We start from the raw sequence: 22993 nt of genomic DNA, 5'->3' as shown, positions 1-22993 counted from the left end.
AGAGTGCGGTTAAGTGGAATGGAGCGTGCTTCCCCTGTGCCACACGCACACACATGCACACACAAAGACGCACACATGCACACACAAAGACACACACATGCACACACCAAGACACACTCACACTCATCAATTATTCCTCAAAGGGGGGATTTTAGCTCAGCGTCGCTCTAAGTCAAGCCTCTCCCATGATGTGATTATTAAATGTTCGAAAGTGGATTTGGAGCTGCGGGTTTGGAGGCAGAAAGTGACTCTAAAGGACGTCGCCTTTTCTCAGAGCTCATCGAAATTAAACAAACCTGCAACATTATATTTGAAATCAATTAATTGGATCTTCCAGGCGTTTCATACGGTGTACAGCTTCTTCAGAGTTTGCGTTGAGGATGCGTGTTCAGAAGATGAAGGGATTTCCAAATCCCAGAAGGTCATGGAATAGATTATTCCCCTTTAAATGTCAGCTGATCATTTCATAACCGCCAGCATGAAGCAGAGAGGGAGAACCTGCAGAAATGACTCCACGGAATCACTTCTGCGGGAAGGAGCAGCTTTTTGGTGAGTTCGGTTCTCTGGAGGCACAAACATGAGACCCGACCCCTCCACCGCAGGTCGACGCGCTGCCCCCGAACACAACCCAACGACCTCTGAACCCAGCAAAAGGTCCAGAAACGAGTCTTGATTTTCAGCTCGGTTTATTTGAATAAATCCATATGACAAAGAAGAACAAGAATTGCAGAAAACAAATCAACCATTTGATTGTTTTTCTTGAAGCTTTTTTTACATTCAGATTTTATAGAAGTTTTCAAACAAAAAAAAAAATCGGATTTTTTTTTTAACAAAGTAGAACAGCAATGGCCACTCCTGAGACCTCACAGAACAAACAGAATATAACAACAGTTTTGTTTAAAGCTAAAAAATATGATTGATACAAAATTAGAAACATTATTTAGTAGTTTTACCCATAAAAAAGTAGTAAATATTGATGCCTTGAAGTAAAGTTTAACAGGAAAACACAGAAATGTTGTTCAGCCTTTGGTCAAATGTTTCAGATTCCTTCTCCGTTGCATTTTATTGCCAGCTTCTGCAATAAAACACTACATTATTATTATTACAGTGTTGATGAACCTGAAAAGTTTTCTTTGAAGTGTTTATCAAAAATTAGTGTTTCATAAACGGTTGATGTAGAAGATTATTCTGAAAAGGTTTGTTGGAGTTTGTTAGTTGAAGGTCATCTTTCTTTCATCCCATTTTTCCCCCGTTGAACAGAACTGAAAGAGCGTCTGATCTGACTGCGGTTTGGCTCCGTCACCACCAAGCGGCCGCAGCGCAGTCGTGTCTGCCGTACCAAACGGGCTCGGTGCTGGGCTCGGTCCGGGTCTGCTCATGGACTGCTTCACCGCCTCCTCCAGGGTCTTCCTGGTGACCAGCAGCCGGACCACGTGCTCGTTCTTCTTGGTCAGTTTTTTCCGAGCCTGGTCATGAGTCACGACGGTCATATCCCAACCGTTCACCTGCCAAAACAAAACCAGCCCTTCATCATCATCATCATCATCGGGGCCTGCTTGGCAGGACGGTGGTACACAGCGCCATCCTGTGGAAACAAACTGCAGACCTGCATGATTTTGTCGCCTATCTTTAAGCCCGCCACATCTGCCGGTCCTCCTGGTGAGACCCGGGTCACATAGATGCCCTGTGAACAACACAAAGAAAAACACTTTTAGTATTTTCTATCATTGAAGCTGAACGACAGACGTTTTCAGGACAACAACATGGTTTGTGTTCATCGTTTAGATCATCTCCTGTGGCTTTTATTTTTGAAAAGATGCTCCTGAAACCAGTGTAGAGAAGCGGCCGCCGTGCCGCTTAATGATCTTCCAAATCATATTCAGAGTTTTATTTCAACTTTCCTTTAACCAGATAACTCAATTGAAAATGGATTTGCATTTATTAAGACCTGAACATCATTAAAAAAAAAAATCTGTTATTTTCATTTCCTGCAGTGATGCTGCAGATTGTCGACTATAGCAGTGTTTTCAACCTGTGTGCTGCAGCACACTAGTGTGAGTGGGACATTGCCCTCATTCACTAATCTAAAAACATTTCCATCTCCAGGATATCAGTTCTGTGTTCATCCACACAGGCCCTGATAAAACACTGAGAAGTTAGGAATATGAAAGATCATAAAATACTTTTTCTGTTTATTTGATTCTATTAAAGACATTTTGATAAGAATGACGGTGCCGTGATTTAGCTGCAGCTAAAGCTCTGTTTTCTGAAAAGTCCCGCCCCTTTAACTGTCTCCACCAATCATTCTTGGAGGCTTAATCACATGTCATCAGTCTGACCAATCAGAAGTGGTTAAAGTCTTCACTTCCTTGTTCTGATTCTGCTCATAAAGTCTCTCAGTTCCAACAAAAATACCAGCTAAAGCTCGTCTTTAGCGGTGTAGCTTTCCACAGAATCCAGTGTCAGACCGTGGAACAAGTGAACAAAACAATGAAGCTCAGAGAAGAGAGTCTGTCTGCGTTCGGCGGCTGTTTGCACTACATCTCCCATGATGCATTGGGTTAAAGTGACAGCGTCTCAGCGCTACAATGAGTCTTCCTTTGACGTCCTGAAACCACAACAAACACACATCAAACAGTTTTTAAATCTTCTAACTTAACTTTTACTACATCTTTTAGAAAAAACAGCTGCAACTTCCAGCTTTTTCTGCCACAATTATCACAAAAATGCATGTGAGATTGTGAAGGAGCTGTAGATCAATACAGACTATGAGTTCATTTCTGGATGCTGGTGTGCCGCGGTATTTTTGTAAAAGTTGTTTTTTTTTTTTTTTTTTTAACTTGTCCTGTCCAACAGCTGGGCAGACAGATGAGAGCTGAGGGCCTCTTGTGTTGGACATATTTTACTTTAACAAGAGGGGTTATTAATCTTCTTAATCTTTTGTAATTGAGGCCAAACTTTATTAATTTCAATCATGTCTGAAAATCTTTGGTGTTGGACCGGACGGAAAAGGAAAGAGGGGAAGAAGAGAGAGGGACGTTAGAGAGAGGGGGGGAGGGGGGTGGGTAAGAGGGTGATATTAGGAGGGGAAGGGGGGTAAGACCATGAAGCAGCATAAAGCAACAAGTTTACTGGTTGTTAATCATTATGGTAAGATTCAAATGCAGTAAAAAAAGGGCGGGGCCCGTCCACACACACACTCAAATGTTATAAACACACCTGCTAGCTGCAAAAATGTCCACCTGTCGACATGTACACAAAACAGATAGTGTTCACACACGCATACTTATGCCTTAAAACCAACTAGTGTTAAATATTTCAGTCATTCAATCATGCAAACTGTTAGTGCAAAGGTGAGCTAACACCAGTGCTCAGGTGAGTGTTTATGTTCTTCTAAAATGGATGGTGGAACGTGAAAAGAAGGAGGGAGAGTGCCCAGCCATCCCCACCCCAATACCCCCACCGCAGCAGCAGCGGCAGCCGGAATCCCCCCAACGCCACACGGGAACCGGCAGGGAACAACCGCCGCCCGGGCGACCAAGCCCGCCACCCAGGCCAGGGCCAGCAGGGCCGCCGCAAGGCCCCCAGAGCCAGAGAGCAGGGAGGCACGGAGGGAAAGAGAGCGCCGCCCCAGCCCAACCAGGAGAGCAGCCCCCCCGCCGCGCCGGGAGAACCCAACGCAGGGCCCCACCGGAGAAGGAGATTTTTGTAAAGGTTAGTGTGCCGTGGCTCAAAAAAGGTTTGAGAACACTGGACTAAAGTGACGATCAAATTTTTGGAGAAACAAAAAAAACTTGTAACTGTCCAAAAGTTACTTTAACACCTAAAGTGACGTTTTCTTCCAAAATAAGAGCACCTGCCATAAATAAGACCATCATTAGGGACTAAACTGTACTTTTTCTAAAGTTTTGCCTGTAAGACGATAACATCATTACATTTTTTAAACCAGTGAGGTCATAGTGGGATTATATTAGAATTAAGGAGTGTTGAAATATTTGGGATTACCTGTGCAGGCAGCCTGAGAGTTTGATCAGTTACAACAATTCCAGGCCTCGAGGGCCGGTGTGTCTGCATGATTTCCAGACAGTCTTGCTCTACTCATGGCTGATTACCTGGTTCAGGTGTGTCCAGCCAATCAGAACACGCCAGAGCAGGGTGTGTTGGGAAACATGCGACCCTCAGTGCCCACCTCTGAGTTACAACATGAGCGCGGCGACGAGCCGAGGCCCGTCTGTCATCGACGGCTCGCCACAGAAACATTCCTCTGGAAACTCCTCAGGAATTACATCAACTTTTTCACATCACGCCTGAATCTGCTATCAAGGATTCTTTTCATTCTACAGCAACAGAAGTCGGAAAAGGTCCCTTTTCCTGTAGATCCACTTTTCTTACTTTATCTGCTTTGTCATCAGAAAACGGGTTCTGTCCCGGATCCTGGTCGATTCCTCCTCCGATGCAGAAGCCAAGAACCAGGTTTGGTCCTTGAGACAACTTCTGGATCTCGATTCTTTCCTGTTTAAAGGAAACCGGGAATAGTTGGAAACTCATTCATCTCCATTTGGGTGAATGACTGACATTTAGAGCCAAAAGTTAAAGAAAAAAAAAAAAAAAAGATCTGTTTCCAGATTCAGAAAACAAAAACATCAACATATGTCACTAAAAAGCCTCTATCTTTAAAAATATTAATGAAACAAATAAAGGTTAAAAAATATTCTAAACTGAGTATTCAACAAAATTAGAATTCAAGAAACTTTATTTTATTTTTCTTCAACACACTTTCAAAATCAGAAATATATGAATCCTTGATTAAAACTTCGTTTTGGTTTTTAATTAAAATTGTGATTATATTTTTCAATAAAATCCACTGAGTTTCAAGGATCTTCCACCATTTTTCATCTGAATACCTGAAACTTTTTGTCCGTCTAGTAAAACAATAAATAGATTTTTATTTTATTTTATTAAATAATATTCCATATTTGGTCAGAAACAGACTGAAGATGATGATGAACAGACACTCGCCCTTTTTGCATTGTAATAAAATCTGCCCTGTTTTTTTTCGTATTAGAATTAATAGATTTCTGCTAAAGATAAAAGAAAAGAAAAAAAGGGTTTTTTTGCTGCTCTTTTCTAGTAAAATCTTCATCACGGCCCTGATGATGTCATTTTACCCAGTGGTGAATTTATATTTTTAAATCCTTGATAAAACGTTTTTCTTTGTTCTTTATTATTACTTTTGTTTCTTCACAAGATTGTAAACTCTGAATTTGATACTTAGACTAAAAGGTCGTCTTATTTTACAAACTAAGTGGACAATAAAGTTTTCCATATTTTGAAATCTGTCCCCGTAAAATCCACCGTGTCGTGAAACGTTCACGTACATCCAGGACATTCGCCTCTCCACCCCTTCATGACAGCTGGGACGTGATTTACAATAAATAAAAATAAAAATAAATCCTACGCACAGATGAAACTTCGGCTCAGTTCCCGCTTCCGCGAATTTTCCTGTTTTTGATGCGTTTTGGGAAAATGTATTTTTCACAAAACAAACAAAACAAACTTTTAGAATCCCCCATGAGGCATTTGCGGACCGGGAACACTGATTCACATTCCGTCCAGGTTAACGCCCTTTCTAAAGAAAATCAATCCGACTTCATATTTAAACTTATTTAGTTACTTTGGTAACTTACTTTTTATATATAAAATAAGAATCCATTAAATATTAGTTTTACTGTGCGCCACGTAATTTAAAAGTGACTAATTATTGAAACATAAACACCAGATTTCTTGGTCCAATTCTACTAGAAGGTCATATTTAGATGACTAAAACGGTTCTACGTGACATGACATTAGCTTAATGTACGCATCGGTATCCACTTTAGCGAAAGTCCCAAACAATAGAGAGGCGTTCAATGAATCAGTCCGTCTTCTCACCACAACAGCGGTCACAGGTTGTCCCGGGACGAACGACATCGTCAGTCTGTTGTTCACCAAAAGCAAAGGATGAAGCAGCAAATGCGGACGAAGAATCAAAAAAAAAAGCCGGTTTTCCTCCGCGGGACAACTTTTCTTGAAAGCTCCCTGCGTGAGTTTCTCGCAGGCCTCGACACGAAAACTAACGGCCTCCGTGATGAGGTCACTCCCACCACGAGCTGCCGGGGTTGTTCGTTTCTTTTACTTGGGGCTGCCAAGACGGGCGGGGTTTGATGGGCTGACCGTCGCGCTTTTGAATTTCCAATTTTTATTTATTTATTTATTAGTCTGTCCATTCTTTTCTATTGTGTTTATTTTTATTTATTTATTTTTTCAATAAACTTTATTGAAAATATACAGGATCATAACACAAATGAGTCAACTTTAAAATACACCGATAGAAAAATAAGTAACAAAAACAAAATAGGCCAGGGGAACATAAAGGCAAAAAAAAGAACAACAAAAAAACAAAAAAAACATTTTTTGTATTTTTGTATAAACAAGAGTAGTAAAAGCAGTAAGTTGCTATTCTGTACATTTAAAAAAATATCACAAGTTCTTCCAACTTTGGTGTTAAGAAGATTTTATAATTATTGGTTTAACCCAATCATAAAAAGCTTGAATAAGGACCTTTTGTAGAAAATTTTCACTTATAAATATGACATTTGACTAGAATTATTAAAATATTAATTAAGTAGTTTTCCTTTTCTAGTGAATTTTTAACCAAACAAAATATCTTTGTATACCAGATCACATTTTTTATACATTTAACATCGTATAAAGGAGGTGAAGTCTTTCCAAAAAGCTGCTGTTTGGGGGCATTTCCAGAATAGATGTATGATTGTTTCAGCGTCTAATTTACAAAAGGAGCCGCTTCTATCAATGTCTATGTGTAGTTAGGATTTGGCTGCAGCATCTGTGAAGAAGATTAAAGCAAAAGTCCCAAAGGTTTATTTGAAATAAAATATTTGGAGGACAAAGTCCAAACTTTCTTCCACTCAATGTCTGAGGCAAATTTTCTCCAATAGTGGGTCACATGTGGTGCAGTTGTAATATCCTTCTGAAACCGGGATCTTATTTTTTTATTTGTTGAAGGTCTCGTAGTAAAGCAGGAATTACAAAAATTGGTTTCAAACAAAGAAACTTAACGTGAGGGTAATACATGGGTGTACAAGACCTTTAAATAACATTTTAAGTCCTTCAGGAATAGCATCCATGACTCTTGCTAATTCTTTGGAGGTAACTGGAATATTATGAGCAGTTAAAAATTGATTGTAGGATATTAAACACCCTCTTGAGTCAAATAGTTGATTTACATATTGTTTATTATTTTTTAAACCAGTAAGGGAAGAATAAAGATGTATTTTTGTATAAAATATTAGTGTTATTCCAGAAATGAAAGCTGTGAGGAGAAAAGGCATGTTTATAGATTAGAGACCAGGCCAGAAGCATTTGCTTCAGAAAATGTGCTAATTTAATGGGAAACTTTTGAATGTTATAATTAGACTGGAGGAGAACAGGGAGGCCACCGAGTTTAGAAAAGAAATAGTTTGGAATAAAATTCCACAAGGAATCTGGGTTAGTAAGGAATTTTTGGATGCAGTTGATCTTAAAGGTGTCATCTAAGGTGGTGAGATCTAAGACGTCAAGCCTTGTTGTGTTCAAAACCACTTTATCTTTGATGTGGTGACTTTTATTTTCCCAGGTGAATTTGTGTTGACATTGAGAGCAAGTGCTGGATCTGTCAACCTGGAGATTCCTTCCGCTCTGGATAATAAAGTTCTTCCTCTTAAAGTGATGTGAAGAAGTGAACAATTTAACTTCATAAGCGTCGACTGAATCAGAAGAGGAGCATTTTCTGGGCCTGAGACGACATTACAACAAATTCATTTGACTTTCAGGCTTTTATTTTGACAGTTTTACACCCGGTATGCAAAAGGATGTCGGCCAGATGGATGATGTTAGAATAGTTTGTGTTTTCGTTTTGTAATTATTGTAGTATTTAGGTAAATGACAGAGTCTTGCGACAAGCTGGCAACCTGTTCAGGGTGTACCCCCCCCCCCCCCCCCCTTGCCCAGGTCAGACTCTGCGACCCCGTGACCCCGAAGGGGATACAGTAAGTAAACGGTTGGATGGATACGATTTGGGTTTCATACACATCTTGATAGTAATTGTATAGTTTTTCCCTCAATAAGCTAAAATTTTGCTGCCTTTTAAACATGTTTTGTGTTATAGTATTATGTAGTATTATATAGTGTTATGTTAGTAGTATTGTGTTTTATTATTGTTGTTTTTATTAACACACTATTGTTCTTTATAATTTTGCTTCCTGTTACAAACAAATTTAATTCAAAAAAGTCAAATCATGATTCACCCACCTCCGTGTTTGAAAGTTTGGGATTTTTTGCCATCAGGGATAAAAAAAAGCATCTATTCTTCTATCCTTCCCATAAATCTTTACCGTGCTTCATTGTTTTCTCTTGTACAGTCATGAACTTTAACTTTTAACAACCGAAATCCTCTTTGATGTGGTTCATTCTCTCTGATGAGGGCAAAGGTCAACATTTATGGGTGTATTGCATGTGTTTGATGGTGCAGAACTCCACTAATTCAACAATTAATAACCAAAATATTGAAAAGGAAAATACTTGAATACCAAGAGATGAAACTTTGGCAAAAATCAATTGACGTGTCAAGATTTAAATACATTTCACAGACACTTAACAGAGAATGCTTCCGTCAAAACAAGTCTGAGCAGACATCTGTCTGTTAGGATCACGGTTTGAGTATTATGGGATCAATCAGATTTCTAAACATGGGAACAGCTTTTTGACTTTTTAAAATAAAGTCACATAGTAGACATACACTTCCAGTACATGTGGGATAACATCAGTGAGCACATTTTCCCTTTAGAAATAGAAAAACAGTGTTTTACTTTGAGTCTCATGTCAGCTTTACTCAGTCATGATCCATTCAGCGCTTTCCCAAACCCCTACATTCACAACATATCTATGGTTTACTGCTGAACACACAGGGTTGGGGAAGAGCACCGAAAGGAAGGGAGCTTTGTGACAACATTCATTGGCTATAAATCTTTGTTTACCCGTTTCACCAGTTCCAGATTTGCACAGAGCATGCAGGGCTGAGTGTGAGGGATGCGTGAAGCAGCTGCTGCATGGACTTCTATTGTTAGCTTCTACGTGCCATTTGATGGCCGGTTTAGACGACAGCGGCCCAGAAAACTAAACGGGAGGCTTCCAGCTTGCTTTTCAGAGAAAAATGGACACAATCTGTGTTGGGGGGCATCTGGACCCCCAAGGATCAGAAACCTGGGGCAAAAGGTGGCGGTGAATTATATTCTGGAGGCAGCTCATCCTCTAATAAAGTCACTTCTGAGTAGAGATGTGCGTCTGCAATCTCCTGATACTCATGCGCGGCGTCCGGGTTTGCCTCTGCAGCCGGATTCCTCATTTTTTGGAATTTCTTCTTCAGGTTCTTCAGGTTGGTGACCACAGACAGCCTCACTTCGTGGTTCCTCCCAGAGTGGACGTTGGCGTGCGCTTGCTCCCAGGCCGGCGGCGTGCAGGAACTCTGAGGTGCAGAGACCGTCCGGACGCAGGGCTGGTTTTGAACGGGGGGGGGCTTCGCTGGAGGGGCATCGGCTACGAATCTCTTCCTGGTCTTTGGTCACAGAACATTTATGGGAACATGTTAAATGTCATTTCTGCAGCAAACCACATAGTGATCGTCACATCAGGAACAGCACAGGTTTATATAGAAAAGGAGTGTCACCTCATATTTAATGAGCATAACACAACATATACAACTTCCTTTTAAGAAAAGCCACAAAATCGACCAGGCTGTGTCCAAATTCCTGCCCTAACCCCTAACTACTAAAAAACTACATAGTGCAGCACAAAGTAGTGCCCTGAATTATAAAAGCAACACCACGCTCACTACGTCATCGATTTTACAAAGTTAAAATCTAATTGATATGAATGTTATGAGACGATTATTTATGAGTCCACTGTCTTCTGAAGATAAAAAAGTTGATGGTTTATTTTTAAAAAATACATTTAAATCCTTTTTTTGTTTTCCGACTATTGTGGTCTATATTTGCCAATCTAGTGAGCATCCATGCACACTGGATTTTCGCAGAGGCTTCTGGGAAATTTCTAGGTCACTGGTTTTTGGAAATTGCAGTCCCGGACGGCACTGCAACACAGCGAACGCCAGATATAGTGAGTAGTGAAGGAATTCGGACACAGCCCAGATCTCCAAAAATAAAACCTCAAAAGTTAGTTGGAGATTAAAAAAAGTTGATTTTAAAACCACAGCCAAAGTTTTATTGACCTCTGACCTCGGGTCTCCTTTAGTAAACTCCTCCTAAAAGTTTCCATCGGTCACCTCCTAACTCCCTGAGCATCAATGGGAAGATGCTGGGGTTTCAAAGTGTGTCAGAGTTTAGCTCACTAAAGTTGCGTTCCGCTTTTGCTCGAATATTTTTTCCGGAATATTGTGGAACTTTAATATGTCACATACAGCATGAACATATTAGGAATGGGGGGCGGGGTTAACAAAAAACCTCTGTTGCCAAGGAAATTCGAAAAGTTTACTTTTGCTGATTCTTCTAAAAATTACATAGATCTGTTTGTCACCCCCAGACGAAAAAAAAACATAATGGTTGCTATGGAGATACAACAACACATAAGCCGTCTTTTTTGAAAAACATTTTTTTTATATGTCACATGCAGCCCGAACCAGGGAGGCTGGGGTAGGCGGGGAGAGTGAGGGGTGTGTAGCAGCCTCTCAGCCAGTGAGGGCGGGTAAAAAGAGGGCGGTACGGGCAGATGAGGGTAGCGCCTGGGGGGCCATAACATGCCACTTGTGGCTTTAATTTTTGACATAGCAGTGGTTACATCCATGTCCCCAATGAAGGGCTCTACCATGAATCCTAAAACCGACAAATTATGATGCTGTAATAAAACAAATTAACAGAATTAGATCAAGTAGAAATTTTATCTCTTTAAATCAATAGAAACAGCTCCATGTTTGGGTTTCACAGCGTCAGTCTTTTGATAATTCCAAAAACAAACATAAAATATGATTATATTAAAATTCACAATAGAAATAATAGTGAATTTTACCGTTGTTGATGGTGGAGAGTGGACATCGGGAAGGCTCGTTTCCAGATTCGGGTAAAGCTTGTTGCCTGGGGCCACTGGGGGCCCAGAGCTGCTGGGAGTTTGAGTTCGATAAGGAAGAGCAGGGGGCCCCTCTTTCTTTAAATCCGGGGGACTCTGGGTGAAAAGGGGGTCACTCTTCTGGGGCACGGTGGGTTCAGGAACTCGGCCTTTCTGGGGAAACAGCAGTTCTGCGTAGTCTGTAGAGCTAGCTGAGGACTTGAGGAAGACAGAAAAGAAGGAGAATAACAGAAAAAAAAGAGTTGAAGTATTTGTTGTGGGTGTATGATCATCATCATCATCATCATCATCAATTATTTATGAATAAAGCACCTTCCAACACCAGCCAAGGAGACCCAAAGGGCTGTACACACGGAGAACAAAACATACAAGAATTTAAAGCATAAAACCAAATTAAACATCATAGAGACATAAACAGAAAAGAATAAAAACCATGAAACCAATTTAAAATAGATTAAAGCCAGGACAAAGAAGATGCTAAAGCGCTGAAATGGAGGAACAATTCTATTTAAAACTCTCCTTGTGCGTTATCCCTCTGATTGCCGGTGGCAACTGATTCCATAGGTTTGGAGCCGTCACAGCAAACGTACGTGCCCCCCCCCCCCCCCCCAACCTGCCAGGGACTTAAAAGAATTATTCAAAATTTTGGAAATATGAGACATTAAAATGGATGTTTTCCATTGACTGTAAATGAGAACTGGACAGAGTTCCTCGTGTTCCAACCAGGAAGTGAAAAACAAAATCCCATGACTTCTTTACAGAAATAAAGAGCTATTACTCAGTCCTTCTCCTTGTCAGAAAATCCATTCTTGCTCTGCTGCCATTTTTTTTAACATGTTCCAGATAATCCTTTGTTTTTATAAAGTTATTCTAGTTATAAACCAACCAGGTAGGTGCCTCCACAAAGGTAGGTGGTCTCACATTCAGAACATTTGACAGATTTGTGGAGCCCGCTTTCATTTGTGGTGGGTGGCCTTCCAACAAGCTCGCTCCTGGTTGCCATGGGAACTGGCCCAAATCCTCAGATATAGTCAGTGATGTTCTCATAAATGTGCTGGGACCATTTTGAAGGACAACCAGCTCAGCTCCTCACCTGTGCACAGGGAACAGTGAGGACCTGATCGAACGGCATGATGGGATGCCTACGATGGTAGTCCACGAGGTCCTGCAGGAGCCGATGACTCCTGTTCTCCCCCAAGATGATGTACTGTCCGTCCTCCAGCACGTCGATCATGAAATGACTGCAGCGGTCCACGACGCTGAGAAGCCGACACTGGAATGAGGCAGGCGGGCGGGACGTGGGGCCCGCCGCCCCGAAAGGAAGCGCACTCACCGAATAGACAGCGTGTAGCCGATCCTGCTCTCACTGACTCTGATGAGGAAGTAGCCCGCCGGCTTGGAGCTCAGCAGTTCCTCTGCCTTCCTGCACAAATCCCCACAGACAAAGGCCTCGGGTCACACATTGACCTTAACGAGCAAACGCCGGTTACTGCATCCGTTTTCTGTCACCGTAATCACACGGAAGCCAGACTTTGGAACTCAAAGAGACGAAATAGGAACAAGTCTGGACCATTTGGACTGACATTAACAATGACGACCCAGAAGTACATGAGCAATAAATACATAAACTAAGCACTTCATCTGACTAAAACTACAAATGTTTTGTTCACAAAACCAGGATGGAATCAAAAACTTTGAACGCGGAGGAGAGAAAAACAGTGTCAATGACTTGTTCTGCAAGGAATTGTGGGAGATATGTTAAAATTAGGAGCTACGGCAAACTTGAAGTTTAGCTGTTGTTCACTTAATAGCATCAGATGGGCAGAACTAATGTTCTGTTCCTTTAATCGCACAGAACTATGGGTAATAATTAAACTAAGGTTTTAATTCAGACATTATGCATGGATGTTTGTGTGTGGACGAGTAAAGACAAAAGTTGGGATTCAAAACTTTTTATACCATGGTCCGGGTGAATAGTCGATTCTGATTGGCTGCTGGGTGTGCGTTAAAAAGTGATAACGCACAGTGATAACCGCATGTCTAAAAAAGAAGTTCCGGTCACATAGCTTAAAATTTCTGTATCACTGCACCGGCTTCTTTAAAACAACCTTTACCTTCATCATCTGGACAAAAACAAGCGGTAAGAGGGAAACTGTCTCTCTGAACTGATGCTTTATTAAATACATCGTGATCATCGGCATAGATGTGTCGCTTTCCTTTGCCGCTGCACTCGAGGGCCGCACCACCGGACAAATACGTAGTCTGATTTGGTGAAAAAAGCGACCCAAACCGAAGAAATAACAAGAATAAAGGACGGAAAACTAGTTAAATATTTATTTCTTTTGTAAGTGACCGTGGTGTGAGCGGGTTCATGGCCGAGGAAGTGTGCATTATCAGAAATTAACTCAAAGCACGTTAATCTCTGATAATGCACACTTCCACAGCCATTAACCCTGACGTATACTTACTTCCTGGAAATGATCCCATGGAACCACTCCGGGACGACGCCGTCCCTGATCACACTCTGGAGCTGGTTCTTCATGAACCAGTTTGAAGCATCGTGCTGCTGGTTCCCCTCCATCGCCGTGGGAACGGCTCATTTGATCCTGGTTCAGAAGGACAAAAAAAAGATGCATGACGGACACCTGGGCGACTCACAGTCACGTTCAGCGTGGACTGTTCCTCTTCCAGGTGAGGTCCTCTTGCTGTGAAGTCTGGAGCTCACTCTTCCTCTGTTCCTTTTTTTTTGTTTCTTTTCTAGAAGCTTCTCAACAAAAGGTTTCACGTCTGAACCACAAAACTGTTGATTTCACATAAACCTTTTTTTGCAAAGACTCAACGTTTGACCTTATTTCTGCTACAGTTCTGTTTCACAGACGGACAGAAATTCCATCGGTTCAAATCCAGTTTTCTTAACTTTCATGGTCTGAACACCTGAATTCAATATCAGCGACAGTTTATGCTAAATTCATGTTTAAATCCAAACAGGCAAGAAGCAGAAGTTACTCACCTCGTCGGGCAGCTTGCTGATAAAATGACCCCACAGAGCACATTTACCTGACAACACCTGCCTGGAGGCGGAGCCTAAACTCTAAACTAAATTAAAGCAGGGACTGTAAAGTGACATATTATCACTTGAGGAAAACACATAAAGGTCAAGTGTTTTTCCACTTTATCAGCGCTTAGATAACGAAGCGGGGAAGTTTCATTTTTAACTTAGGAAAATCTCAGTGCTGGTATTGGATCCATTACAATCCAACAATGAAAATTCAGTCGTGACTCAAGAAAGATCCAATTTAAACCACTTAAAGGCTAAATTATTTGCTCAAGACAGATTTAAAAACTCCATTCTTACGTTTTTATATTTGTCCAGACATCCAATCCCGTTTGTTTTTTCCGCCTTTTGAAAGTTTAGTTTGGTTTTCTGAGAAAACGGAAGAAAAATCTAGTTGGTTGGACTGAATCCCTGCAAGTTTAGAGGAAGCCAAAGCTATTCATGCTGCATTTTTACCTGGAGTGACATCGGATAAATGCAGCACAGACTGTGTGAACGTCGTCAGTTCATTTGCAGAAGAGCGACTGATCCAAAACACATCCTCTTCCTCCGCTACATGCATTCTTAATATGGTTAGTTTTTCTGTATTTGTTGCATGTTTTATAAAATCAGGCGTAGGAAGTTTTTGCCTTTTGGATGAGGCCTAAAACTTGCACAAGAGTTCCCCAGAAACAAGAGCTTCGGCTGAGGGAAGTTCTCAGTCATTCTACTGCCAGGATGACATTTGCATTTCACAAAGCAGAACTGAAAGCACTCTGCAGAGCTGCACACTCCTTTGTAACTCAAAACTGCAGGAAATGCAGCAGGACGGATGAATCACATGCATTTAAGAAAAAAACAGCTGGACAATTTTGAATTTTTATTGATGTTTGCCACCAGTTAAAGACAAACCATGTGATCTATGATTGTGTTATAAAACTGGAAGGAAAAAAGCTCAGCATCCTTTTCCCACAGTTGAGCAAATTGATTATATGTCAATATATGTGGAAAAAAGTGAGAAAACTTTACTTGATGTAAAAAATTTCACAGATGTGTCAAAAATAAACCCCGTTAAAACCACAGAAATAGAATAAACTGCGTAAAGAACACGTAAATCAACGTAGAACATGAACCGTGATTTCTATGTAATTTATTACGATTATGCGTCAGTGACGTCATTTTACCATCTGTGCGCCGTATATGTGATCGGAAAGTTATACATCGGTGGTTCATGCGTGAAAAGTCCGTTAGTCATTCGTGGAAAGACACAAATGTGCGGATGCATCTCACAAAAACCAAGTGTCTAAGATTTATGCAATAATTGCGTATGAACTACATAAAACTGACCCAAAATTTTGAACAGCTCACAACTGAATTCCCATCAACGGACATCTGCGCTGATACGAACATAAGAAACACTTAATATAACACGCATGGATCACGAAAGACTGGAATTTCATCCGTGGAAAATGCACACAATGTACAAAGTGGCTGTGTGAGCTTTGTGTTCTGATCCACAAACAAGCTAAACCAGCTTCCTTCATGCAAATGAAACAAGGTTTCCTGGAGGTTAACAGAGCTAAAACGCTTCGTAAATGTGCCGTTTTCCACCAGCGAGGATGTAAACTAAAGTAGATTTTCATAAAAAGTCAAACCGACGACGATCCTGAAAACTGTAGCTCTGACTGGTAAAAAAAGAAACGGAGAAAAACAATCAGTAAGAATCTTTAATAAATCATCACTCATACATATCTACAAAAAGTGTAGATGTATAGATTTCAGAGGTTACAGTACAATATTTGTAGATCTTATTTACAATTGAAGCATTTCTTCCATCTGAAGTCCACTGCCTGAATACAAATCAAACGGTTTGGCTGAATAGACACCAAAGCTGCGAGTTAAGCAGAAAGAAGTTTGCTGGGATGTTTCTCTGCGGAAATCTGAGTCCAAGGGACAAAAATATTTCACCAGATTTAGAAAATGTCATTTAAGACTCTCTCCTCTTCAACCTGAGAGATGATTGGCTCCCAAAGAAACCAACGCGAGTTGTTTGAACCCCATTTCTTCTCCTCCTTTCCCTCTGAGCTGAGCTCAAGTCGCTCGTTTGGTCACATGTGCAAAAGCCTTTTTACCCAGAATGCATAGTTGGAGACAATCAGCTGCTGCAGTGCATCAAAACCATGGAAAAAATCTGGAAGGAGGCGACTGGGAGTCAATCTGTGACGGGGAATGTTGTGGAAGGATTTTGGGATGTTCACCAGAAGTCTCAGCGTTCCGATGTTTCCTGCAGGTCCATCAGTAATCTTTGAAACAAACCGTCAATAAATCAAAAGTAAACGAAAGAAGAAAAAGTGCATCAACAACGAGAACACAAAGGGCACTTTAAGCACAGCTCCGTCCTAAACGGTTGAGAACCTCATCTTCATCGCTGATTCCTTTATAGCGGACCCGTCCCCCCGGTTCTGGAGAACTGCTGCGTCCCGAATCGCTCTTCTCCTTCATCCTGATTTTTATGTCAAATCTTTGAAGCTTTTCAGTCCCACGCGGTTCTGCAAAAGCATGAATACTTGCAGAGAAAGGAAGAGACAAACCGCTTCAGCACCAGGAGAGAGAGGGAACATGTAAACCGTGGAAAGACGGGAACCACTGTTCATACGATGGTTTCACGCCACGCGAAAAACAAACCGTCAGTGCAAACCAGGTGGAAGATTGTTGATGAAAATAGAAATAAAGCCTCACCGAGTAGGAAAAGACAAGACAAACAAAGGCCTGAGGGTGCAGGTAGAAAACGTTTGATCGCTCTCCGCTCGCCACCAGAATAAAAACATCAAGATTCAAGTCGAGGCCGCGGGTCCGAAACCGAACCCACAGCGGGTAAAAATCCACAGGTGCTGAAGGACGAGAGGGAAAACACTGCTTTTTTCCTAAATAAGATCGGCGGGAGGAAGACGAGAAGTCAGAGAGCAATCAGAGCGTGCTCTGTCCAGTTCTGTCCAGCGGGGGGCGGAGTTAAGGCGGCGGTGGATGCTGGCGCTCCGGTCCGCTTACAGGAGGACGCAGCGAAAGAAACTGCTCTTCTTGGGCTGTTCTGTTATCTTCACCCCCTGGTTGCTGCCCTGCGGGTTGTTTCCCTCCTGTAAGACGTAGAAAGCCGGTTAACCCAGAAACCTTCATGTCAGTCCGCACACGCGTGTAGAAAAACTAGGGCCGTGTTCCAATTCCTTCTCTACTCACTATATGTTCACCATTTTCTAGTGCTGTCTGAATCCACAATTACAGAATCCAGAGCCCTAGAAGTTTCCCCCTGTGCATCGATGCTCGGCGAATATAGACCACAATGCATTGCGTCTGAACATTTTTTTTACCCAAAAAAATGTATTGAAATGCATTTTTTTAATAAACCATCAACGTTTTTCTCTTCAGAAGACAGTGGACTCATACAAAATCGTCGCAAAACATTCATATTAATTAGATTTTAATTTTGTGAAATTGATGTCATAAAAAAATATATGAAGTAGTGAGCGTGGCGTCTGAACTGCTTTTAAAATCCAGGGCTCTACATAGAGCTGCACAATATAGTTTTTTTGTATTTAGGGCGGGAATTCGGACACTGCCTGGGATTGTTCCCACAATCTGATTCTTTGAGTTTGACTATCTGCCAATACAGAAATGAACAACTTTGAGAAAAACAGATCCATGGTTTCCCCTATTTTTACTTTATTCACCTTATTTTATTATTTTAAGACCCACTGTGATGAAAATGGTGTTTCTAACGTTTCTCTCGTGATGGAGGACACAGATGAGACTAATGAAGATGCAAATGGCATTTCTGACTTTTTCTTTATTCAAATTGTGAATCGGGAGCAGACCAAAAATGTAAAAAAAAATGCTGTTTTCCTGACAGAAAATATGCTGGGCGGGGCTACAAGGTCCCTGCCCCGCCCCATTCTGATGCATCCACTGTCAGATAAACAGATCGAAGCTGTAGCTATGATATTGATGCCATTTTTGTTGTCCTGTAACGTTGGCTTGGGGGTGTGAGGGGCTGTGAGCTCGTGGGAGAGAGTGTAAACACAAATCTCTCAGCAATAGAGAGGGGAAAGGGGGGCGGGGTTGCTCCGCGCAAACACTTTGCCCACAACTCAGAGGTGAGTTTCTAACAAACTCCTGCTGCTCTGCAGAAACTATGTCCTAAATGAAGACATGTTTCTTTTAGGTTTTGACTAAAAACGGCACGAAAACAGAGGAAAAGTTTCCAACACTTGAGTGTGTGTGTGGACAGGCCCCGCCCCTTTCCTTTTGACTAACATCTACACCTGACAGCAATGATGACAAACTTCCAGCTTCCTGCTGTTTTGCGATTCTTCTGCCCAGTAAAACAAAACGAACACACAAAAAAATCAATACAAATGAAATTTAGCTTCAAATCCAAAAGGGGTTTATTCAAATATACACCTCGTGTGTCCTAAGAATCATAACCCCCCCTGTTGTAACGCTAAAATACGTCCAACACAAGAGGCCTTCAGCTCTGATCTGTTTGATCAGACAGGAGAAGTTCAAAAAGAAAAAGAAAACGGATCAGAAGATGATTGATGTGACACTTTAACAGACTTCTGTCAAGTAGCTGGAAAAAAAATAGAGTAAAAATAGTTTAACTATTAACCCGTAAACATGTGATAGTAAGTCGTGAGAAAATTTGGAGACTGAAGCTTTAGAATCATTTTATCTCCGTAAAAACTTTCCTGTCACAATGTTCATTGTAGCATGAATCGGATGACGCAGATTCATGACCAACTTGTATCTATGTGAACATTTGGGTTGAGAAATTACGGATGTCTTCTTTTGCACTTTGCAGACGGTCCCTTGGCAGCCGCCTCACTGTCGTCTCTCTGTTTAACTCTCATTAAAAAGAATTAAACATGTTTATTTTTGAAATACCTTTGCAGGTTGTTGTTTGCACCAAGACAAACCAACAGAGACAAATCTTGGACTTGTACTCTTTTGTGTGCCTCCTGCCGTGTTCTGCGGCGCTTCAGAGCGCTAAGACGTTGTGATCCCTTCATGGTGTAATAGGCTTGCTGATAATATTGTGGAGAGCAGAATAAATTTCCAATCCCTACATACAGCACTGGTTTTGGATCGAGTGGGAAACTGTGCCTGATTTCAGATCCGGACATCCCGAATACACTTATTTAGTCATCGTGTGTGATCGGGCTTCTTTTTCCTTACCAGTTTCTTGTCCATCTTTGCTTTGATGTCTCTGGCGAGGGTTAAGAACGCCTGCGGAGCAAAACGTAGAAATGCTTAGCGACAGCCAAGCTTCTCGGTTTCTCCACGAGACGTCTGTCCGTGACAAACAAAAGCACCGAAACCACAAGATCTTATTATTCTGCTGAGGAATGACGAGGCCAAAGAATCCGCCGTGGCTCTCCAAACCCAACCGTTTGGCCTCTCGGGTCGTCCTTAACTTTGTCTTGTCATTAAGAATGTGGTTATGAGTTTTAACGCTCAGTATTCTTGCAGCTCAACTAGTTTTTTTATTTCTCTGACCAGAAACTGCGCCTTCCCGTTTGAAGAAACATCTCTTCAAGTCATTATTTTTTTTAAAAAGCGCTGCTGTTTCTGTCTGTGGCTTTACGTAACTAGAAGAAAGAGGGAAAATGGAATTACGTGGATTTATTTGGGGATGACTTATAGGTATAAATAAACTGCAGCTCTAGAACACCGGCAGATCAAAAGTCAGATAAATATGAAAAACTGAAAAATAAAAAGCAATAAAACAAACAGAAAGACTCACGTTCTCCACGTTGATGTTGGCCTTTGCGCTCGTCTCCATGAATTTGATGCCGTACTCCAGCGCCAGCTGACGGCGTAAAAACACCGTAATGATTAGCGATCATGAAACACGCGACACCAGCTGCGTCTGCATCACACGTCTGCAGCGCTAAACTTTACTCTCCAAACGTTGGAAATACACAATTTGCCATCTGAGGACTGGAACTGTAATGATCCCGTTTTCACCTGCTCTCCTCTTTCTTTGGACACCTGTCTCCTGTCATTGACGTCACATTTGTTACCGAGGACCATTCTCTCCACGTCCGCTGAGGCGTGCTGCAGAAAAATACATGCTTGGATCAACAGGAAGTCACGATTTGTCGTCAACTTTTTCAATAATAAAAAAATAAAATAAAAAAAACACGAAAGGTGCTTCACCTCTTCTATATTCCGTATCCAGTTTTTGATATTCTCGAAGGACTTCTCGTTTGTTATGTCGTACACCAACATGATGCCCTGTGGATTTAGGCAGAAGCCGTTAGACCGGCAAAGCCGTTTCTCGCTAAAATACGGCACAATAACAGATTTGATTTGCAACTAGGAGGAGCTGCATTTCTGCTGTGTTGCTGAATGAAAATGACACTTCAAGGGTAATAATTGGGGGAAAAAGAGAGAAAGAAAGGATCAAAGTTGACCATCAATAAAGTGAAAACAGCACAACAACAAATAGCTGAAAACTTGTAGGAGTCAAGCAGCAAAAAATGGCGGAAGATCCTATAAAAAAGAAAGAAAACAGGAAAACAATGGTTGGATGCTTCATAGTCTTCAACCAATAACTTCTTTGGTCCGTCCTTCCCCATCAGTATTTTCAGAATAAGACACCTGGGGTGTGCTCGGCATTAACATCCTCAACAATGTGGGGTGGGGCTCAGGCAGGAATTCAGGCTTAGCTCCTCACAGCTGAGATGAAGGTGGACACTGAGTGTTTTTGGTTACCATGGCTCCTCTGTAGTAGGCTGTTGTGATGGTCCTGAAGCGCTCCTGTCCCGCCGTGTCCCTGTGGGACACAGATCCACACATAACATTTATTACAGCTCTTTCCACAGCTTTGCTTTGGTGTTGGGAGTGTTTTCACTAAAACAAATCAAATGTGAAGCTGTTTTTGCAGTGTAAATATAAAAATATATATATCAAAATATTGCTTGAACGAGTTTGCTGAGATTATAAACATTTTTTAATCAATTATCTGTCTATTGGTATCAGTGATTGATTGATTGATTGATTGATTGATTGATTGATTGATTCTGCAGGGGGCATCTCACCATATCTGTAGTTTGATCTTCTTGCCGTTTAAATCTATTGTTCTGATTTTGAAGTCTATGCCTGGGAGGGGAAAAAGAGTAAGCAAACAAAAACAAGTCATTTCTTGAAGATTATAAATATCTGAGAGGTTTTCAGACAAACTGAGGAGCTTTTTTAACACAACAGGATGGCAACTTTTGGGCTGTTTTAACTTATATCACGAATAATTCACACAACACATCGATTTGGAAACTTTTAAAGTGTTTAAGTTGCTTAATATGTCAGTTGTAGCGCTTCTAAGCCTCACTGTCCCCACCCGGCAGTTCATTTCCTGATCAGTCTCTAATTAGAATGAATGCTAGCCGTCAAAGTTAGCCACAACTTAGCCTGACAGGAACGTCTGCCTCCGCTTTTCAGGAAGAAAATAGTCCCTCGAACGCAAATTTCACCCACCTATAGTGGAAATAAACGTTGAGTTAAAGGCGTCATCAGCAAATCTGAAAAGCACGCAGGTCTTCCCGACGCCCGAGTCGCCGATTAGAAGTAGTTTAAACAGGTAATCGTAAGTCTTCGCCATGTTATTAAGCGACCAACTACCGCGGAAATCCCGCCTGTGGCGGATGCGCTGACGTCACCGATCCCGAGCCGCCGATTGGCTGACGCAACTGCCAATGTCCTCTGTCGTCGTGGCTGCGGAAGTCCAGCGCTCCCTCCGGGGTGTGTTCTTTTTGTACACCCGGGTCGCCCGACAGGAACTCCTAAAAGATTCGTTCATTTCAGAACCAACCCAGCTTGCTTTTGTTCAAACAACACGGTGGTGGCACTATCGTTATGTGGCTAAAAAAAAAGATTTTGACTACACAGCACGTTAATTACTCTTCCTCAGAGTCCCACCGGTGATTACCTCCCCTACTTTCATTAAATAAACGTTATACACCTGAATAAATTTAGGTGATGTGGAAAAAAATAATTACCACAATATGTTTTTCTATTTATTTCAACATTACAAACAAGCTAAAGCCACTTTTTTAACGTTAACTTTTTTTAAACAAAACTTAATTACAAAACTTACTATCTGCAGCTTTAGAAGAACAACCACATTGAGTAAATAGACCTTGTTGTTGTCAATTTCTGCAACAACAACAAAAAAGTCCCCAAATAATATGTTTATAGCAAAAAGAAAAATGGAAAATATGTTTTCCCAGCTAATTTAATTTAGTCCAAAACTGTGTGGTCTATAAACAAGTTCAAAATAAATGTGTAATGGTTTCCGGATGATTATTGTAACCTAAAATAAAGGTAAATTAACATAAATAAAGACAGTGTTTCCACAACATAAGAAAAACACATTTAAAACAACCTACTATTGTTGTATTTTAGTAATTAATTGTATCTCCTTTTTGCTGTATTAGTCAAGCAAAACATCTAATACAGCTATATTTAATAGACCTGGAGCTCCTGCACTATTTTATTGTAGGTCGAATAGTCCTGAGGATGCTTTTATAAAAACTTTGCGATTGATTTGTGATAATTTTTTAAACTAAATACAGGAATTCAACACGTTTAGTTTTTTAAATGACTGTGTTCAGCATTTAAAAGACTTTTTTTTGGTTAAGAATCCTATTTTTTCTAGATGAAGTTTCACATTTTATCCTGTTACATGTTTGGATTTGTTGATTTCCTTATTTCATTTCATCTGTTGCTCCT

General features: G+C 41.0%; 3 protein-coding genes across 5 annotated transcripts; all 3 read right to left on the bottom strand.

The window, feature by feature from the left end:
- Window positions 1–669: 669 nt before the first annotated feature.
- Window positions 670–6141, bottom strand: tax1bp3 (Tax1 (human T-cell leukemia virus type I) binding protein 3). Of its 2 annotated transcripts, XM_004068361.4 has the most exons (4): window positions 5932–6141; window positions 4393–4512; window positions 1607–1684; window positions 670–1505 (listed from the first exon to the last, which is right to left on the bottom strand). In XM_004068361.4, the coding sequence occupies exons 1-4, from the start codon at window positions 5968–5970 to the stop codon at window positions 1212–1214; spliced, it is 531 nt and encodes a 176-aa protein (XP_004068409.1). In that variant the 5' UTR covers window positions 5971–6141; the 3' UTR covers window positions 670–1211. The 2 variants fall into 2 exon arrangements, with proteins under 2 accessions (XP_004068409.1, XP_078802468.1); XM_078946342.1 differs by lacking the exons at window positions 4393–4512; window positions 5932–6141 and adding an exon at window positions 4006–4103.
- Window positions 6142–7859: 1718 nt separating this feature from the next.
- On the bottom strand, window positions 7860–14272 carry hsh2d (hematopoietic SH2 domain containing). 2 transcript variants are annotated; one of them, XM_004068434.4, is made up of 6 exons: window positions 14186–14257; window positions 13644–13781; window positions 12509–12598; window positions 12269–12434; window positions 11119–11373; window positions 7860–9652 (listed from the first exon to the last, which is right to left on the bottom strand). In XM_004068434.4, exons 2-6 carry the CDS (start codon window positions 13754–13756, stop codon window positions 9293–9295), a joined length of 984 nt encoding a protein of 327 aa, XP_004068482.2. In that variant the 5' UTR covers window positions 13757–13781; window positions 14186–14257; the 3' UTR covers window positions 7860–9292. The 2 variants fall into 2 exon arrangements, with proteins under 2 accessions (XP_004068482.2, XP_078802467.1); XM_078946341.1 differs by lacking the exon at window positions 7860–9652 and adding an exon at window positions 10499–10947 and having other exon boundaries at window positions 14186–14272.
- A 1650-nt stretch (window positions 14273–15922) lies between these two features.
- LOC101161304 (ras-related protein Rab-8A) lies at window positions 15923–21983 on the bottom strand. Its single transcript, XM_004068360.5, has 8 exons — window positions 21740–21983; window positions 21307–21367; window positions 20981–21041; window positions 20423–20500; window positions 20231–20320; window positions 20007–20072; window positions 19439–19489; window positions 15923–17343 (listed from the first exon to the last, which is right to left on the bottom strand). The coding sequence occupies exons 1-8, from the start codon at window positions 21861–21863 to the stop codon at window positions 17254–17256; spliced, it is 621 nt and encodes a 206-aa protein (XP_004068408.1). The 5' UTR covers window positions 21864–21983; the 3' UTR covers window positions 15923–17253.
- Between the last annotated feature and the right edge of the window lie 1010 nt (window positions 21984–22993).

The sequence above is a fragment of the Oryzias latipes genome, chromosome 4 (genome assembly GCF_053564925.1).
Source record: "Oryzias latipes strain Hd-rR chromosome 4, Olatipes_Hd-rR_3.1".
NCBI lineage: Eukaryota > Metazoa > Chordata > Actinopteri > Beloniformes > Adrianichthyidae > Oryzias > Oryzias latipes.
The sequence above is the reverse complement of the archived record's forward strand: the minus strand, read 5'-3'. Positions and strand labels throughout refer to the sequence as shown.

Excerpts from the sequence above, each read along its gene's own strand:
- tax1bp3 (XM_004068361.4), bottom strand. The coding sequence starts at position 5,970 with ATGTCGTTCGTCCCGGGACAACCTGTGACCGCTGTTGTG. Across the intron at positions 4,513-5,931 it reads AACCTGTGACCGCTGTTGTG|GAAAGAATCGAGATCCAGAA; the intron begins GTGAGAAGACGG and ends TCCTTTAAACAG. Across the intron at positions 1,506-1,606 it reads TAGGCGACAAAATCATGCAG|GTGAACGGTTGGGATATGAC; the intron begins GTCTGCAGTTTG and ends TTGTTTTGGCAG.
- LOC101161304 (XM_004068360.5), bottom strand. The coding sequence starts at position 21,863 with ATGGCGAAGACTTACGATTACCTGTTTAAACTACTTCTAATCGGCGAC. Across the intron at positions 21,368-21,739 it reads AACGTTTATTTCCACTATAG|GCATAGACTTCAAAATCAGA; the intron begins GTGGGTGAAATT and ends TTCCCCTCCCAG. Across the intron at positions 20,321-20,422 it reads GGATACGGAATATAGAAGAG|CACGCCTCAGCGGACGTGGA; the intron begins GTGAAGCACCTT and ends ATTTTTCTGCAG.
- hsh2d (XM_004068434.4), bottom strand. The coding sequence starts at position 13,756 with ATGGAGGGGAACCAGCAGCACGATGCTTCAAACTGGTTCATGAAGAAC. Across the intron at positions 12,599-13,643 it reads CATGGGATCATTTCCAGGAA|GAAGGCAGAGGAACTGCTGA; the intron begins GTAAGTATACGT and ends GGATTTGTGCAG. Across the intron at positions 12,435-12,508 it reads GGCTACACGCTGTCTATTCG|CGTCGTGGACCGCTGCAGTC; the intron begins GTGAGTGCGCTT and ends TCGGCTTCTCAG.